The sequence below is a fragment of the Eubalaena glacialis genome, chromosome 5 (genome assembly GCF_028564815.1).
Source record: "Eubalaena glacialis isolate mEubGla1 chromosome 5, mEubGla1.1.hap2.+ XY, whole genome shotgun sequence".
Taxonomy (NCBI): Eukaryota; Metazoa; Chordata; class Mammalia; order Artiodactyla; family Balaenidae; genus Eubalaena; species Eubalaena glacialis.
The window spans coordinates 106818947-106839077 of record NC_083720.1 but is presented as its reverse complement, the minus strand read 5'-3'; the positions used below and the strand labels follow the sequence as shown (position 1 = coordinate 106839077).

Sequence of the window (20131 nt, the reverse complement as noted above, 5' to 3'; positions counted from 1 at the left end):
CAGCACATGCGCAGCTACTTGCCTGGGGGAGACCTATATAGAGGTTCTCCTTCACTCGGTATGTTCGTTGTGTCCCAGGAGTTTGTAGTGCTTGATGGCATGCATGTCTCACATCTGTTCTATTTTACAGGTAGTGACAGTTTATGAATGTTTGTCAGAGTGGGCCCAGATTCTCTGTGCAATCTGCCCCAACCCCAAGCTGGTCATCACAGGTGGAACAAGCACGGTCGTGTGTGTGTGGGAGATGGGTGCCTCGAAAGAAAAGGCTAAGACCCTCACTCTCAAACAGGTAACAGAATGTGCAGAAGATGGACGTAGTCCATCCCAGCTGCCCACACTCTAGAGAAACTAGAAACTGTCCTTAATTCCAAAGTGATTTAGACATAAATGGACAAAACCAAACAATGTATGTTCTTTTGCTAGAAATGGGTCTTAAAAAAAGGAAATGAAATCAGAAGATACTATTTCTGAAAATGATCCAAGCTGTCCTTTTTTAAAATCTGAAGTAAGTTGTCTTTAGGTAATTTTTTTTTTAATATATTTAAGTAATATAAATGTTTCTCAGAAGTTATATGTAGGTTAAATTTTTGCAAACCAAGTTATATTTGCTACTGATTCATAATAACTTCTTTTCTGGATGATTTTCATTCATCTAGACCATTAAATCTTTGATTCTTTTGTTTTTCTGTTTCTTCATTTATCATAATGCTTAAGAACATGACAAACTCATGAATGTATTTAGAAGAAACACTGATGATATTATTAACATGTATTTTTGGTCACTTGTTATGTAGTGACTATTATAAATTTTTAATCAAAGCAAGAATCCTTTTATAATTAAGCTATCATCTTTTTTTTTTTTTTTAATTTATGGCTGTGTTGGGTCTTCGTTTCTGTGCGAGGGCTTCCTCCAGTTGCAGCAAGTGGGGGCCACTCTTCATCGCGTTACGCGGGCCTCTTCACTATCGTGGCCTCTCTTGTTGCGGAGCGCAGGCTCAGTAGTTGTGGCCCACGGGCCTAGTTGCTCCGCAGAATGTGGGATCCTCCCAGACCAGGGCTCAAACCCGTGTCCCCTGCATTGGCAGGCAGACTCTCAACCACTGCGCCACCAGGGAAGCCCCAAGCTATCATCTTTTAATATTTGATATGTGAATTTACCATAAAGGTTTCTATCGATTGATTGATTGATTGATTGATTGGCTGTGTTGGGTCTTTGCCACTGCACTCAGGCTTTCTCTAGTTGCATTGAGCGGGGGCTACTCTTTGTTGTGGTGCGTGGGCCTTTCACTGCAGTGGCCTCTCTTGTGTAGCACGGTCCCTAGGTGCGCGGGCCTCAGTAGTTGTGGTGCGAGGGCTCAGTAGTTGTGGCACGTGAGCTCAGTAGTTGTGGCATGTGGGCTCAGTAGTTGTGGCTCATGGGCTCTAGAGCGCAGGCTCAGTAGTTGTGGCACACGGGCTTCGCTGCTCTGCGGCATGTGGGATCTTCCCGGACCAGGGCCCGAACCCGTGTCCCCTGCATTGACAGGCAGATTCCCAACCACTGTGCCACCAGGAAAGCCCCAAGCTTTCTTTTTAATGGAGTTTACATCTAGGTGTTTTTTATGATACACATTTGAAAAGTGTTAACGATATCTGCCATTCATTGAGCACCTGCCATGTTCAGGGCATTGTACTAGGGGTTTAAAAAACGTAAAAACTCCAATCCTGAATTCTCCAAGGTCGTTATTAGCCCTATTTACACCTGAAAAAACCGCAGCTTACAGAGGTTAAGACACATGTCCACGTCACACTTTGTGGTAAAGCCAGGATATAAATGCAGTTCTTCCTGACTCCAAAGCTATTTTAAAGCCAGGTTCAAACAAACAGTGGTGTTTTAAGTATCTGTGGAAAGAACTGAGCCCCTCGTACTTACACCAACGACCGTCTCTGTAGTCCAGAAGCTTCACTGGTTGCTGGGTCTAAAGGTGAGCCCATAAGGGACACGGTCTCGACGTGAACAGGTAAAAGGCTGACATGCAGTTTGCTGATCCAAACGCTCCTGCTTCCAGTGTTTTCAGTTTAGAAAATGGACTTCGAAGCTAGTGTGCCTGTAACCCCTCAGTAGAAAGTACTTCTTACTTAAAACAGCCTTCTGGCGTTTGCTAAGTATACAGTAAGGGTGTGTGCATCACCAAAATTTTAAGCCAGCTCATTAAGTAAATAGTAAATACTCAGGAATTCCTAACAGTAATCTGAATCTTTTCCTTCAAAATGTTTATTTTCCCACATTGCCATTTCCCTGGATCCTGTTTCTCTTCATATTCCAGCAAAAGAGAAAAGTTTTTATTCTAGTTTGAAGAAAGGGTCCCTCTCGGGCACAGGAGATGTCCAGGTGTCTCCAGTTCAGTAACAGACGCCCAGCAGACACATCAGGACTGCATTTTCCTGTATCTTTCTAGGACCACGTACTACACCCATGCACTAGGATTTTTAAAAACGCATCCAATTGTAGTTCCTTAGAATGGACTTAGAGGAGTTGATGGCACAAAAGAATAGATTCCGAGTTTAAATTCTGAATTTGGGGGCCATAATCGATACATCTCCACATGGAAAAGGTATGAAGAAACCCCAGCTGGGTTGCAGTTGCCATCTCTCCTTCTAAGGTACTGGCCCAAGTCCAGGAGAGAAGTAATATAAAAATGGAGATTAGAGCCTCCAGAGTCCTCCAGACTTCTCTCTTCCCCCTGGTGGGATGAGGCAGGGACAGTGGCAAGAAGAGAATGAAGACCTTCCAGATACTGCTGTGCAAGGCACCCCCTCCCAGCACGTGCGCCTGTCAGCTCCCAGCGCATCCGGCCCTCCTGGAGTCCCGTGCGGAGCACTGCCACTGTGGTCAGCTGGTTTTGTCTGTTCTCCTTTTAGGCCTTACTTGGCCACACTGATTCTGTCACCTGTGCCACCGCCTCATTAGCCTATCACATCATCGTCAGCGGGTCCCGTGACCGAACCTGCATCATTTGGGATCTGAACAAACTGTCGTTCCTAACCCAGCTCCGAGGCCATCGGGCTCCCGTGTCTGCTCTCTGTATCAATGAATTAACAGTAAGTAGTAAATTGGCCACTTGGTTTCTATGTAGGAAGACAAATAGCTCTGGCCTAAATATATAAAAAATGACTCTAAGTGTTTCCTAAGTTGATAGGCATGCATTTTATAAAAGCCACTTGTTTTAGATGTTGTTTGCAAAAGCGAATGGATATTAAAGTTTGTAACCCAGAGAGCAGTTTTGTCTTAAAATCCAGTCACTGCAGCATACTTTAAAGAGCAAGATTTGGTTCAAAATAAAACATTCTAGAATACACTTTTTTTAAAAGCAAGGAATTTGTGGGATTTGTTAAAATTGTTGAAGTTTTATGAAATATACTCAAAGTATTTATTATATAAAGTGAAAAGAGTAACATTTGGGTACCCAAACAAGAGAAAAATTCTTATAAAACTGTTTTCTAAACAGATTCCAAAGTTATCAAAGAAATTATCTTTTCTCAAAAATACAATGAATCAGAAGAAAATAAATGCACTGGCGTAGAAGCCCCCCATGCAGACTGAGCGGGGAGGGGAGGATAGTCGTTGCCAAGTCGTATTGGTAAACAGGGGACGCTAACGGTAGGTTTTGAGAGACTGAGGTCTCTGTGCAAATCAACCAGCTCCCCCACAGCCTCATCACTTCTTAGCTCTAAATATCCATTCCCACTCTTCCCCTCAGCCCTGCCCGGGATCATCCTACATGACGCAGAGTAGTTCTAGCCATGCCATATCATCACCCACAGGCAGATTTCCTTTTCAGGGAGGCTACATCTTTCATTTCTACCAGAAGGTGCTAAGTACTGTGCTTTTAGTCAGATACCTTGTAGTCACTCAAAGGGAAAGGGAAGTTACTCAGTTCTAGTTAATGGCACTTGGAATGTCTCATAATAATAAGAGTAATCAGAGTTGGGAATGAGTGGGAGCGTGTGGGAATAAAAGAGTCAAATTTGCTTTTGGTATATTTGAAAGGCTTAAAATGTCTTTAGAACAGCACCTTGGGCTGGCCCTACAAGCGCACTGAGAGGTTTATGGAAATGTCAGCGCAACAGCCACTCTGACCCCCGCTGTGTTGCTCTGAGTCAAGTGCTTAATTGCACTATTTCAAGCACTCTGTTTTGGGGTTGTTCTTCACTCAAATGCTGACAATTTTATTTATAGTTAGTTGTTATTTGAGCCAGCATACACCCATTGGATTGCAGTAGTTGCTGCGGACACTACGGATGTGTTTGATTTTTCCCTTTTAAGATGCTTTTGTAATCTCTTCATAACTCATGAAAAGATTTCTGTTTGTTATGTTTTTTCAGCCATTGTCAAGCCTACTTTACTTCATTCTACACTTTGGGCGTAAGCTACATTGCAGCTGCCCTTGATTCTTCTTACTCTCAGCCCTCATAACCACAGGGTTTGCTCTAATGGAGGCACCCTGGAGTAATTGCAGAAGCTCTTGCATAGTGCAGCGTGGAATGGCTCTCCCCCGTCTCCTGCAGAGACTGAGGCCATTAATTAAAACTCAGCTGCTGACACGCATTGTCAGAGGTGGTTCAGGGGCTGATACACAGGTAGACACAGCAGTGCTTTGCTAAGTATTATTTTTGTTTGGGTTTTGGTTTGGTTCTTGCCACCTTGGTAGACTAAGGGCAGAGGGAGGAAGGGGGCGGGGCGGGGGGGGGGGAGAAAACAGTAGCAAGACCAGCACAGACAGTGGTTTGGAAAAGCCCCAGGCCGCCTTATCATGCCACCCCTGCCTCCCCTTTACCTTCTTTCTTGCGTTAGTACTGCTATTCAGTTTCTACCTTCCCTCTGCTTTTGATGACCATCTGTCAATTTCTGTAGGTTCTCATGTGCCTACTGCCTGTACTGAAACTCACCAAATCATTTCTGAAGTCACTACCTAGCATCAAGCCAGTCAGGCTGTCTCAGGGGTAAGGGAGGCCGCATGAGATGGTGAATAAGCTTTGGGATGTCTAAAGGGTCCACCACACTAACTGACACAGAGTAGATGCTTCAGGAAGTATCTTATTTCCTTTAACAGTAGTGGATTGTATTCTCACCAGGTTGTATTCCCCCCAACCTGGTAGAATTTGAAGGAAAAGGTTAGTTTTTTCCCATCTTTAGAACTCATGAAAACCTGAGTTATCAGCTCTGAGAGTCTTAGGGTTTATTCAGTTTGCCGAGAAATGACGTATATCCTAGTTTTCTTCTTTTTTTCCTCATTCCCCCACTCTTATTGTGAATAACAAATTTTAGGGTGTTACAATGTTACCAGGATTTCATCTTTGCACTAATTGGAGAGAGTTACAGCTGTACATGGACTGACAGATTTCTTTTCTACCCTATGGTTTTGGTGATTTGGCTCATTTGATAAAACTAAGTGGATTCCTACCTCTCAGTGGAAGGTATAGATAGATTTTGTAAATACCGGGAGGAAAAAGAGCAGTTCATCACCCCTCAGGTTACTGACAGCTTTGACTTGGAATGAAGGGGGCTCAGCACTGCGCGGGGGCATAGGCTGGGAGCGTGGAAGGGCTCCCGCCCCGTCTCCACGCACGACCACCTTGGCCGCAGCCTCCACGCGACCCCAGCTTCTTAAGGAGGCCGCTGTTTGGGGTATTTTTTTTTAAGTCAGCAAGCACTGGATTCCAGGCTACCTCAGAAATTCCCCAGTCACTAGTCAGAGGACTGAGAGGGTTCCAAAGAGCGAAGCCAAGGATTCCGTTTGCTTCTGAAATGAGAACAGAATCTGGAGTGAGTGAAGTTTCTCTTCACCTTCTCAGGGGGACATTGTGTCCTGCGCTGGCACGTACATCCACGTGTGGAGCATCAATGGGAACCCTGTCGTGAGTGTGAACACATTCACAGGCAGGAGCCAGCAGATCATCTGCTGCTGCGTGTCGGAGATGAACGAGTGGGACACACAGAATGTCATAGTCACAGGACACTCAGACGGTGTGGTCCGGGTAAGTCGGCTGTGAGGAAACGCATTAGGGTATTTGCTGCCGTGGTTCACCTGAAACTTCTGAAGCTGTCCACAGTTGAGGGACACCTGGAGGTTGTCGTACTGTTCAGCAAACTCTCACTCAGATGCAAACAAACCTTGGCCATGGGGTTATCAGACGCGGAGAACATCTGTGACTCAGCTTCTCTTCTTCCCACTAAGTAGATCTATTAGTGCTGCTAACCACTTGACAGCTTGACACAAGCAGATCACTTAAACACGATTTCCATGTCACGTCGGGATGGCTAAAAATGTCAGTTGCATAAGTATTGCCTTTTCAGCTTGTCACACAGCTTCTTAGGGAAAACGGGGACTGTGTCTCCTCTACAGAGAATCACTGAGCTAGAAAATGCTTCCAGGGGCCTCAGGTCATCCATTCATTCCCTGTCTAGGATCCTGTATGATTTCACCTGAATCCTAGATACTTTATCCTTTTCTTAGTTCTCATGCCTTGGGCCTCTACCAAAAATGAAATCCACAGAGTATTTACCTTTGTAGTCTGTTCTAATATTTGGGTTTTTCTCTCAGGAGATTTTTCTTTGTGTCTTTCTTCATTAATTGCACTCTATAAAAGCAGAGAGCAGCTGGCCGCTGCCCTTGTAATCACAGTCACATGCTGAGCAACGATAAGGCCATCGGCCAATCCCACGCCACACGCTGCACCTCAGACAGCAGGCACACCCTAAAGCCGGCTGTCTGCAGAGCAGCATTACACATTACCCCATCTGTGGGGCATCGTGAAGAGCTCCGTAGCCAAATATGTCTGGGAATCCTGCTTCCTGTATGCCTTCTTGGAGATCTAGAGTATATATTAGTATATGCAGGGTTCTCAGGGGGGGTTGTAAGAACCAAAGACGTGTACTTAGTTGAACTATGTTTTTGAAATCTCTTTGACCCCAGTCCTTTTCCGTCGACCATGAAACACCCACTCATATCTCATGGAACACGGTTTGGGGAGAACTGCTTATTTGTAAGCAGTCCCTGCCGCATTTTTCAAGATAACAGGGATATTAACTATACACAATAATAGGAATTAAGTTATCTGTTTAACCCTGTGAACCAATCTTCATCCGGTAACTGGTAAATTGTTTCTGTAATCAGTTCAACTGTTTTTCATTTCCATACTTACTTAAATTCAGTTTTGGAGAATGGAGTTTTTGCAAGTTCCTGAAACACCAGCTCCTGAGACTGTTGAAGTCCTAGAAATGCAGGAAGACTGTCCAGAAGCACAAATAGGTATTTAATACTTTCTAAAAAGTTTTTCATGTTTCTTTTTTTTTAAGTCATTATGGGTAAACTTACATCAACCGAGATAAGCAAGAGCCTGACGTTGGGCGTTGCTGTCAGAAGCAGGATCACTGCCTAGCGTGTAAGGCAGCTGGGCCGGCATGCAGAGTTCTGTCTGGTTCACCAGGCAGCACCCCTGTGGTCGTGTCTTTGTGGTCGGCTCCCACATCCCATAATAAATAACAGTTACAAGCTTCCTGGAATACCAGAGGCTTGGGCTTTTGGTTCTGAAAAATACAAAGCAGATCCAGAGGGCGCAGTGTTGGATGGGTCAGAGGGCCACACCTCAGTCCCACATCTGTCTCACCCTTCACTCGAACAGCTCCCTGTGAGTGACAGGGCAGCATCGTGTTTGTAAACTATTCACAGAGGCAGACCAGGGTCCACGCCCTGGACCTGCTCAAGAAGAACATTCATCAAACAGAAGCTTGGTGATCTGTATTCTGCTATCTGCTATTTGTGAAGCACTTTAAAATTTTCCAGTGAAATATAGAGATAGATTATATTTATGCAGAATGTTTGGAAACAGTGCCAGAGAATCAGGCTAAGATGTGCTTTGGGTTACTGAATCTCCAGAGAAGTTACCCCTCATCAATTTAGAACGGTTGGTGCAAGACACTTCATAGAAAGGAACAGGGTTTTTTAAGTTCAACCTCTAAATCGTCTCTCCATGGTTACTTTTTATACACTGAGGATTCAGCGTGAGTTTGACGATGTGAGGGAGTTGTTAAGGAAAAAGGCTTATTATCAGAGAGACACAAATCCCCTGTCCTTGTAAGCTGAAAGTAGTCTTTACTTTCTTTGCCAGAACCGGTGGACAGAACATTTTAAAGATTGTATTACTTTAATGCATGTAAATGTCCATAGTCAAATGTAGCTCCACTGAGGAAGTCATCTGGGCATTTGGGGACCTAAAAATTCAGTTCAATTCAGTTAGTATTTGGGGGTTAATAACTATTGTGTGTCGGACATTGGATTGTGTGGTCCAGTGAGAAGTGGGTCCCTTCCCTTCCTTTTAACAAAGCATGTAAGTGGATAACAGCGAAAGATGAATAAGAGAGATAGAAGAAGGGGTTGGATTTGGGGAGGAGAGACATTTGTATGTCTTCGTCTTCCGTATGTTTCATACTGTGGACAAAGTTTGGCAGAAGCAGCAGAGGGAGAGAGCAGCCCACAGGAGGGATTGACTTGGGACAGTGTCAAAGTGGTGGGACTTGAGGGCAGTGGCCTGGGTGAAAGGGAAGATAAGCTAGTGGTTCTCTGGAAATCAAAGCTGCTTCAAAGACTGCTGTTTGAAGACTTTCATGATCATAAGCCAAGTTAAGTATTTGTCTTGCTAAAAAATATTTGTAGTGGGCTGGTGCTTGCTCACTCGTTCTTGCTCTCCTTTTTTCCAGTTACATATATTTATTTCCCATAAATTTTCCCTGCAGTAGACTTTATTGCAAGGGAGTTGAGATGAAGAAATGCACAGTAACAATGGAAAGAGGAGGAAGAACAAAGCTCTAAATTAAAGCTTTCATCCACAGTTCGTTCATCTGTGTTGTCATTTATATTGACTGCTATATGGAAGGCACTGTGCTTGGGACCCCTTCTCTCCAACTGACCACTGTGTTGTAGAAAGAATGACGGAAAGTAATAGTGTGGGGTGAGAATTTTAAATAGGTGAGAGCCATACAGCTGTTAAAGGAGTCCAGGAGAGAGAGTTACTTTCTGTTGCAGGAACCAGGTAAGATTTTAGAGAAAGAAGCATTTAAGCTATGCTTTGGAAGATAGGTAACATCGGAACACACAGAGATTGGGAAGGTGAGTCTAGGTAGGGCCAACCCGAGTGCGCAAAATAAGCTCTACGGAGGAGCAGCCAGCCTGCGTGGAGAGCAGAGTTGGCACCACCCAGCTGAACTGAGGCAGGTAGTGAGAATCCACAAAGGCAGGTTTGGGCCAGATTGTGAAAGAATGAATGCCAAGCTAAGGATTTTGGCCAAAAGCATTCTGTGAACTCCGAAATTCTACCGTTTTGATATCTGTACCTAGCTGGAAATTCTGGCAATTTATTTTCTCTTACTGTAATATTGAGCTTAAGATAGTATGTCTCTTGCGTCTTAACTAGTAGAGGAAAAATACCAGCGGGACAAAGCTGGGTCTCACTCTAATGTGTGTGTGTTCTCTAATTCTCCCACCGCAATACCCAGGGCCAGAAGCCCAGGACGAGGACAGCAGCGACTCCGAAGCAGATGAGCAGAGCATCAGCCAGGACCCCGGGGACACTCCCAGCCAGCCCAGCAGCACCAGCCACAGGCCCCGGGCGGCCTCCTGCCGAGCCACAGCCACCTGGTGTAATGACAGTGGCTCCGATGACTCCAGGCGCTGGTCCGACCAGCTCAGCCTCGATGAGAAAGACGGCTTCGTATTTGTGAACTATTCAGAGGGCCAGACCAGACCTCACCTGCAGGCTCCCCTTAATCACCCCCACCCCAATCCCGCTGAAGCATGGAATTTCAGCAGATTGAAGCCCGGTAACTTGAAGTCTGGTGTCTGTTTCTCGCCTCTTGTGGGTGGCGCGAGGGTTAGTGGACGGAGGCAGTGGGCTGTAGCTCTCCCTTGCCCCAGCCCTGTGACCAAGACCCCCCACAAAGAGGGCCTCAAGTTTCTTCTTGTGTAAGGCAGACTTAAAGGCCCTTGGGCATTCTCTCCTACCATGGTGTTTGCAATACATTGGGCATTTTTTAAAGAAAAACCCCTCAAACCAAAGCTTCCTTCATTCACAGATTATGAAAGCCTTTGAAAATGGGCAAGCTGTTGATCACAGATAGATAGTTAAAATTGTATTCACGGGTATCTTTGCCTATGATAGAGTTGGGGCAGCGTCCTCAACCAGAGAAATTGTGTCTTCTTGTACTGAGGATTTCCCCTTCTCCGTGTGTGTCTTTGTGAAGGCCTGACCTGGTCCATGGTCAGTGTCAAGCCAGACTGCTGTGCCTCTAACTGAGGCAGCAGCTGCCGAGAACAGAGAGGCTGCCGGAGCTGCGTGTTGCAGCACCCTGACGTGTGAGGGCAGCGGGTTAGGGTGCACCTACCAAACGCTGGCTCCCCTCACTTTGTCAGTCACACGTCGCACTTTTCCACCCCAGGGTACCGGTGGGAACGGCAGCTGGTGTTCAGGAGTAAGCTGACGATGCACACGGCCTTTGACCGGAAGGACAACGCACACCCGGCCGAGATCACTGCCCTGGGCGTCTCCAAGTAAGTGTCCAGGCTCTTCCGGCCACTCTTCCCCACGGGGCCGTTGGCTCAGCCTGGGCGCACACACTCAGGCAGTCTCTGGGAGCACAGGTTTCATCTGCATCATCATGTGTGGCTCCAACAGACGAATCAGAAGAAGAAACCTGCCGGTGTGTGGATTTCACTTCCGAATTTCAAAAACCAAAAAGCTTTGCCTTCAAAAAAAAGTAAAACAAAAACGAAAACTTTACCTTCTGTGTTCTTCAAAGGTACGGCACGGTTCGATTCCAGGGGAGCTGAAACGGAAGCGTACACTCCGGCTCAGTCCCATTTTTGTCCCTTTGCACGCACGACCCCCTCCCCAGCGCACACGCCCCTGGGAACCGGCGTCACCGGAAGCTCTCGGGCCGCATGGCGGTGCCGGGGCCGAGGCCTTCCATGCGGTGACTCTGCGTCGTGTCTCCTGCAGGGACCACAGTAGGATCCTCGTGGGTGATAGTCGAGGCCGGGTTTTCAGCTGGTCTGTGAGTGACCAGCCGGGCCGCTCTGCCGCTGACCACTGGGTGAAGGACGAAGGAGGGGACAGCTGTTCGGGCTGCTCCGTGCGGTTTTCTCTCACGGAAAGACGGCACCATTGCAGGAACTGCGGTCAGCTCTTCTGCCAGAAGTAAGATGAGATACAAGCTTCCTGAGTGTCTGTGGGTTAAGCTCTGAGGATGTGCGTTATGCCCGGCACTTAGGTCCTGAATTGCCGCGGGCTCCCCGCTCCAGTGCGCTGTGTCTGTCTAAACCAGCCTTCACTTTCTCCTTGTTCTTTTTTATTGCCATTGTGAAATATTTGTCACATTGGAAAATACAGAGGTAACCATCACAAACACATGGCCACCCGTGACTCAGGCTGGGGAGGTGCTAACATTTGATCACATTTGCATATAAAACAGTACAGATTCATTTTAAGTCCTCTCTTCACCCTCACCCATCACACCCTCTTCTCCATGTGTTTTTACTTTGAGTGCATACGTTGTGTTCATAGATAACACTATATTACTGTTTATTGTGTTTTCAGTTTTACATAAATATAGCATACTGTCTGTACCCCTCCGTAACTTGTTATTTTTCTTTTTACTCAACATTGTTTTTGAAATTCATTCACATAAGTAACTATTATTCTAATAATTTCATCTTAACTGCTGTCATTTTTTTTTTGTATGAATATATCAGTATTTATCTCCTTCCCTTTTGATGGACTGTTAAGGGATTTTCTTTCATTTTATCAGTACTTCAAACAATGCTGCAATGCACACCCGTATAAATGCTCTCTTAATACACAAGCTAGAATTTCTCTAGAGGAGATAACCTCAGAATGGACTTGAAGATGGTAGACATACTCGTGAGCTTAACTAGATATTCAAAATACTCTCCAGAACAGTCGTGCTAGTTTACTCCACCGCCAGCAGGATATGCAAGTTCTCCCAGTTCTTATTCACACCTGGTATTGCCAAACTTTTCCACTTTTGCCAATCTGATAGCCAGTAGTACTTTGTTGTTTTAACTTGCAGTGCTTCTGAGGTTGAACATCTTTTCATATGCTTATTGCCAGTTTGAGTTTCCTCTTGGGTAACTTGGCCCATTTTCCTTTTGCGTTTGCTCTTCGATTTTTTTCCCCCTACTTGAGGAGTTGTTTTATGTATTCTGGGCTCTGATCCTTTGTCTTTCATATGCCTTGCAGATATCTTCTCCCAGTCTGTGGCTTGTGTTTTAACTTTATGTATGTTTTTTCTGTCACACAGGTTTTTAATTTTGATGTAGTAGTATGTATTGCTTTTTATGACTTTTGCTGTTTTTTGGTCTTAAAAAATCTTTCCCTATCCTGTGGTCATAAAGATAGCCTTATTTATTTTCTTTTAAAAGTTTCAAAGTTTTGTTTTTCTTTTTTTTTTTTTTTTGCTAATATGTGCAAAGCACCTGGTATTTATTTTTATTTTTTTATTTTTATTATTATTTTTTAAATTTATTCTTGGCTACATTGGGTCTTCGTTGCTGTGCACAGGCTTTCTGTAGTTGTGGCAAGCGGGGGCTACTCTTCGTTGCGGTTCGCCGACTTCTAATTGCGGTGGCTTCTTTTGTTGCGGAGCACCTGCTCTTGGCACGCGGGCTTCAGTAGTTGTGGCACACGGGCTGCTCAGTAGTTGTGGCTCGCGGGCTCTAGAGCGCAGGCTCAGTAGTTGTGGCGCACTGGCTTAGTTGCCCTGCAGCATGTGGGATCTTCCCGGACCAGGGCTCAAACCCGTGTCCCCTGCATTGGCAGGCGGATTCTTAACCACTGTGCCACCAGGGAAGTCCTCAAAGTTTTGTTTTTCATGTTGAGGTCTTTAGGTCCAAATCCATTTGGAATTTATTTGAGAGTATGACATGGGGTGGGGATCACTTATATTTCCCCAGTATGAAGACTCAGCTGTCCCATCACCATTGATTTGGATGCCATGTCTTTTATACCCTGGGGTCCCACATATGCATGTACAGTCCTCTCCATGGCAGACAACAGAAAAGATCCCATGGGCAGTACCCTCTAATGCTTATATTGCCTTACTAGAGGGATGCTTTCACAGAAAACGCAAATTGTATCATTGCTTCTGAGTTAGTTATTGAGGGGCATTGGCTTATTGGAAAGGGGGTGGCCTTGGGTTTACACTGACAAATGCTCCCTGGGCTGCTGTCCATTGTGCCATCTCAGGCACGTTACTAACCCCTCTGAGCTTCAGTTTCTTCATCTGTAAAATGTGGATAATTACACCTGCTCAATAGAGGTGTTGAGAGAATTAAATGAAATCGTGTATGAGTTTTGTAAAGCACCAGGTGCAAAGTCTGGTAATATAGGTGCTCACTAAGAAGTGTTATTATAATTATTAATATTTTTCAGACTAATGTCTTCCTTTTCTCCTGGGAAGTCTTATTCAAATGAAGCAGCAGAATGTTGCTGCCAGCCGTTTCTTATAGGAATTTCTATGAGGCTGGCAGAGGATTCTGTCTTGTGGTTCTGTGCTTTGAGACACCCACTCTGTAAAGCCTAGTGATCTGATAATTTCTTTTTTTTTTTAATGTTTATTTATTTAGTTAGTTATTTGATTGCGCCGGGTCTTAATTGTGGCAGGCAGGCTCCTTAGTTGCAGCACATGGGCTCCTTAGTTGCAGCTCACTGGCTCCTTAGTTGTGGCATGCATATGGGATCTAGTTCCCTGGCAAGGGATTGAACCGGGGCCCCCTGCTTTGGGAGCACAGAGTCTTAACCACTGTGCCACCAGGGAAATCCCCAATCTAATAATTTCTGATAGTCAGCACCTCCATTTATATGCTGGCACACATCTGTTCTTTGTAGAGTTTAATTTTTAAAGTACTGTTTAAATGTAGGTAATTCTTTAAATTATCTATTGCTCTCAAATGTGGGAGGGAGGCTTTATTTGAAAAACAAACCAAACAAGTGATTGATTATGACAGAGCAGGCACAGAAGGAATGCTGTCCAGGAGGGCGTAGCTCTACCGTGATCTTTGTACCCTTCTGTTGCTGAGGGAGCTTGCCAGCCTTCATTCCTGAGGGTCTCCTCAAAGTCCAGTTCTTTAAACCCCCTAGGCTGGTGGCACTTCACGTATTCTCTGGGTACTTTTACTGGTCTAATGGAAGAAATAAAACTCTGTTTCAGTCTTGTGAAGAGCCAAGGTCAAAGTGATGAAGTGCCACACCCAAGGTCATACCCTGCCTTAGGCCGGGAATAGGAATGCTTTCTATGAAGGACTCTGACATCGCTAAGTATAGTCCACTTCAGGGAACTCTGTCAAGATAAACAGAAAATGAGAAAATTTGGACCAGACAGAAAAGCCAAACTACCTGTTTAAGAAATGACTGAGGAGTGAACCAAAGTGTTTAAAAGCCCAAAGGAACTTGATAATGACCAAACTGTCTTTTAAAATGGGTGGTTAAGTCCTCTCTTGCCAAGAGAAAAAAGTCAGGCTCCAAGTAAAGACATTGGCATACCGCCCAAGTTTATAGGGCATGAGGAAGAATGCATTTCCATCCTGCACAGGAAGAGTAACCTCATAGATGTTCACTTCCTTGGCTTCATCCTGTAGGAAAATCTTTTTTTTTTTTTTTAATTCTCTGCAGTCAAATAAATGGCTTGCCTTGGTTTAATTTTGGTTACTTTTTTTCATAGAATGACACAAGTAATACAGCACTCATTTTGGTCCTTGGTCAAACCACATGACCCAAACCAGTATGGCTTTGGGCATTCTTCTGGCCCTGTACGGTCTTGGGCGTTATGCCACAAGCTGTCCATTCAGATTTTAAATTCGTGTTTCTGAGCCCAGTGATCAAACATGGAGAAGACCCATAACTACCTCATTTTGCCTTTCCTTTAGGTGCAGCCGATTTCAGTCAGAAATCAAACGCTTGAAAATCTCATCCCCGGTACGTGTTTGTCAGAACTGTTATTACAATTTACAGCATGAGAGGGGTTCAGAAGATGGGCCTCGAAATTGTTGAAGATTCAACAAGCCGATTGGAGACCACGGTCTGTAGACCCCCTTCCCTATTCCCCTGTCACAACTCGCAGCTCGGAAGGCATCAAAACAGTCTCCGTTTACACATCTCTTCATACCGCGTGTTTGAAGTGTGGGATTCAAAGGGAACATTGAATAAACGGGTGTAGAGTACAGTCATGGGGCAGACACTATTCAGGTGAACAGCACAAGAAGAATACAAGGTGGTTCCTAGGAGCAACATTTCAATATCCGATTCTCCCTTAACAATAGCTGTCTCCAAGAGAAAATCCTCACGTATTAACTGTCCTTTTCTTGCGTCTCATTTTTGTAGAGCTCCTCATCCTTATTTGGAAAAACCAACGACTACAAAAAAAAAAAAAAAAAAAAAAGGCTTTTAGAAAATAGTTGTAAATCTGACTTCTTTGCAAGTAACTGTGTATATTGTAAATAGGTACAAAGGCCTTTTTTCTAAATAAGGACTTAACTGCCTGTAACATGAGACTTCAAACTAAACCACTAACTCAATGCAGTACTTATGGTTTGTCTGACATCGCTCACCAATTAATTATAAATATGTTTTATTTTTTAATCCTCAAAGACGTTATCTGTGGTCTTTCCCCCCCTTTCAAACCCAGCCCATGTGCCTGATGTCATTTCTTTCAAGTTGCCCGCAGTATCTCCACTTAACCTAAGCTAGTAACCAAAACAGTGTCATGTGGACCTTCTTTAGGAAACAGTGTGGGAGAATAAGAGTCTGGTCATGAGATACCCTGGAAATCTTTGGGCATGTCATACGTTGCTACATCTCACACATGGCTACGCACCACCTCAGTGTTGTTCTAATGTCATAAGGCCCCTTGTAAACTTCTCTTTGGACTGCCCTTTGGTCATAGCATCCCCTCTTAGCACTGCATAGCGGTGGTCGGGCAATCGACGCAGTGCAGGAAACAGCCCTGCCTCAGCTAATGGAAACATATTTGCATGTAACCCACGTTAGCTTCTCCTGCATAGAACATAAGAAGTATGTGTCTTTGGTGACACTAATGTTCTACTATAGCTTATTTTCAAAAAAGGGTTAAAAAAAGAAAAAAGTGTACAGAATTAACATATAAACCTTGTTGTAAAACTGGATCATGTCAGAACTGCTTATAATTAACCTTTACCATTTAATGCCATCTACCTGAAAACAGTGAGATTTATACTGTATCAATGTCTATTTTTTTGTTTTTGCTATGAATATAATTACAGTATTTTAATATTTAGTTATTTAATTTGTTCTACTAGTTGGATACAGAACACACAAATCCAGGGAGACTAAAGCTGGTGGGGGCTAAGAGATAAGTTTAGTTTACAGAAAAAAGGCTTTGGTGGTGGGATTTTTTTAAATGTGTGTTATGTACATATATAAATATATATATAAAACAAATGAAACAATTAATCTAGATTTTAACATTTTCAGATATTTAGTGATAATATTATGAACAATTCTAAAAGCCCTGTGATTTGAAAAATGTAGAAGCATTTATGGCCCAAGAAAGGAAGGAGAGGCCTTCACACCTCATGGAGTTATCATACGAAGGACAGTGGCTTTGGCTTTCCCGATTTTTCATCTTTAGGCCCTGGTGACAGGCACACTTATGCACTAAAATGCACATATATGCACATGCATTCAAAAATAGGCATTGGTACAATAGTAATCTTGTACCTAATGGGCTGAAACCAGCTTAAGAACAAATTTGTTCTTCCTGATAACTAGGTCTCCAAGAGAAAATATAAAGGCTGCTTTAGTGCCTTATGCTTACTAAATTTAAACCTTTATTTACTTAGGTTTGAGCCTACAGTCTATTTATGATTACATATCAAAATTGATTAAAACACTTCCATTTCTAAAAGTTCAAATATACTTGTTAATAAAAGGATTATTGGCATTAATACTTTAACTTGAAGAAAAGTTGTGTTCTGTTTTCCTTTCTGTGTCTCACTCCTCCCCACCTTCCTCTTCCCCCCGCACCTTCTTACTTCAATTCTAATAAATAATGCTGGATGTTCAACAGTTGCAGGACTTGTGCCCTCACATAATCATGGGCTTTGCCCCTGTCCGGCCCTAGAGATGAGTTGTAGCAGTGTTATTCTACACTTTTTAAAAGAGGCGTCCTCCTTGTGTCCACAAACCATGTTTACCCCAAACCCAATGGCAGAGATGTTCTTTAAAGACTTGAATATATGAATGTCTGTATGTAGTTACTTAAAGGTTATTCCTCTATGTAATATGAAGTTATATGGGATGAACACTTTTAAACTTTCCGACACAACTTCCATAACTAGAAGGTGGAAACCAAAACCCTCATGATAGTATTTCCTCTGGCAGCTGGTGCTGTGGGCAACTGTTTCGTTCAGTGGGTTTCTTTTCTTTTTGCTTTTAATGTAGAAATCACAAATCACTCACACATACAAGTGCACTCACTTACGTAAACTAATCGTTCCTCTGGATGTCCTTCTGTGTTCCATGTAAATCTGTTTACCAACATATATTCTCAGCATGTACATCCACCTTTGTGTGGTCTGTATTCTTTCTCTGAGAGTACCTCACAGGGCTTCTGCCTGATCTTTGTAGTAGTTTGTCCATCCACCCACCCATCCATCCATCCATCCATCCATCCATCCATCCATCCATCCATCCATGTCTTCTAACATTCGTGTGTAGTGTGCAACTGTAATGTCATGCTTTTGAAGAGAAGAATAGCTGCCCCTAGCAGCCATCCGTCTGAATAATAGCAAAACACTCTAGATAAGTTATTTTGCACTTTCTTATGTATAAAGTTGGTAGAAACTTATTTTTCCTTTGTATCATTTAAATACATTTTGTTTTGGTAAATGAACTGTGTATAAAATATTTATGCCATTAAAACTGTTTTTAGAAAGTATTTTTAATTTCAGCAAGTTTGGTTACTTGTTGCATGACTATTAACACAGCTGACTTTTTGTGTCAGTGCAATGTATATTTTTTTGTCCTGTTATTAACTTGTAAGCCCTAGTAATGGCCAATTATTTGTACAGCAACAGAAGTAAATTGAAGATACTGGCTAAGACTGGATTGATTGTGGACTTTTGTACTATATTGCAGAATCCAATATCTGTTCTTTGGTGGTTATGTAAAAGGCCTGAAGAATTACTATCTAGTGTGCAATCTGTGATAACTGAATGTTCATTGTATATCTGTCTCTGATGCAAAAAGGTAGAGTAACACAATTACAATACATGATTAAATGCAATAGTCCAGATACTTTTTTTTTTCATTTCAAATAAATACCTACTATCTACCACCACCCCTTCTCACCGCCCCCTGCACCCCCGCAAAAAAAAAGAAAAAAAGTTTTTAAGCCAGCTCTTCAGGGGAGGAAAAACAAAACAAAACTGAGGTCTAATAAAACTTTGTGTAGTTCTTTTCTAGTTGTGAATATATCTTTCAGAAGTGCCTGCTTAAAGTCTCTGCTTGCAGAGGTGTTGGCTGCTAGGGTCTGGTTCCAGTTCTAGTGCGATCCATCTTTAAAAACCAGGCTTTCTGCATCCTGAGCTTCCCAGTTGTGCTGGACTCCTGGGGCTGACTGTGTGCACAGCCGCAGGGAGAGGCAAGTGGCTTCTGGGAGACACGACCCTCACACTTGAATGGACCTGTGGAAAAGGACTACATCGCATGGTTTGGGCTCCTTTTCCCTGAGCCTATTCTCTACCCGTCATATTGTGGAAAGTAAGCAGTAATAAATTATACATCTGTCTGTTATCTCCTGCCCCTGCCATATTCACATCAGGAATACTCTGGTGTCCTGCCCCCCTTTCTGGAAGCACAGCGCCCACTGTCATTAGCTAGATAACTTGCCATTTCACTCTTTGAGAGTGTTAGCAACTTACATCCGTTTTTATAGTTACTCGCTTATTTGGTTTGAAAACTGACTTCCCAGAACAGGAGAATGTAGAAAACACTTTTTAAGTTTATTTAGGGTGCTTTAGTGACTTTTCTTCTTTCTAAAGAAGTATCTAAAGATACTAACAAAATTCCCAGTTCATTTTAAGTATGATCAGCAGAGTTCCACATTTGAGGATATTGTGCTTATTACAAATTCCACTCCAGTGCAACTCCACTTCAGAGGCAGAAGATAGGGAATGTTAACAACTTCTACGACAATAGATATTTCTTCAAAAATAAGAAGTCAGTGGTAAGAGAGAAAACCTAGGGCAGTTCTCATTGTTTTAATGCAATACTACTCATAATTCTAATGACCTCAAGAAGAGCTGCTATCAAATACGGGCTTGCAAAAATTCTTTTCAGGGTTTAAATGTGCAAATGATCTTCAGTAAGTCCCTTTTCTGCCATTTGCTTCTCATCTTTAATAAAATTTCCTCTTCACCCCTCATTTTGGCCCATTTGGAGTGTTGAAGAAGCAGTCCAATGGAATTGGCTTAGCACTAGCTTAGTCTTTTTTGCCTTATCAATATTTTCTCCCACCCATTGCAAAGCTCCTTTTTATTTATTTATTATTCCTATTGACTTTTGCTAGAAATGGCACCAAACCAAGCTACCACACTCAGAGATAGCATGGTGTTGGGAGAGCCCTGGCACAGGAATTCAGAGGTGGAGCCTGCAGCTCTCCCCAGCTTGTGGACTTCCGAAGCCCCTCATGTAATCCCTCTTGGTGCACCAGGTTTCCTGTGTCAACACTGGCCCTGAGAATGGGATGAGACTAAAGTAATGTTTTTTCAACTTTCTGGTCTGAAGACCTTTTGATCCTTAAAAACTTGAGGACTCCACCCACTTTTGTTTATAGGTGCTGCATCTATTAGTAGTCACTGTATCAGAGATCAAAACTGAGATTTTAAAAATAATTTATTTAGAAGTAGCAATGATGAAACTATTATGTAATAACATGGATTACATGTTTATATGAAAAAAAAACTTTTCCAGACAAAAAATATTAGTGAAGAGAGTGGAATGGTTTTACGATTTTGCAAATCTCTTTTATGTCTGGCTTAAT

The 20131-nt window shown here is 43.2% G+C and overlaps 1 protein-coding gene across 7 annotated transcripts in view; it reads left to right on the top strand.

Annotated features, from left to right (window-relative positions):
- The window catches only part of WDFY3 (WD repeat and FYVE domain containing 3), a 273492-nt gene extending 254948 nt beyond the window's left edge, over window positions 1–18544 (top strand). For all 7 annotated transcript variants that reach the window (XM_061192466.1, XM_061192464.1, XM_061192461.1 and 4 more), the window contains 8 exons: window positions 131–289; window positions 2902–3081; window positions 5836–6018; window positions 7196–7292; window positions 9536–9859; window positions 10475–10586; window positions 11035–11232; window positions 14979–18544. In XM_061192466.1, the coding sequence (XP_061048449.1) occupies window positions 131–289; window positions 2902–3081; window positions 5836–6018; window positions 7196–7292; window positions 9536–9859; window positions 10475–10586; window positions 11035–11232; window positions 14979–15102 (1377 nt within the window). In that variant the 3' untranslated portion in view covers window positions 15103–18544. The remainder of the gene's footprint in view (window positions 1–130; window positions 290–2901; window positions 3082–5835; window positions 6019–7195; window positions 7293–9535; window positions 9860–10474; window positions 10587–11034; window positions 11233–14978) is intronic.
- Window positions 18545–20131: the final 1587 nt, after the last annotated feature.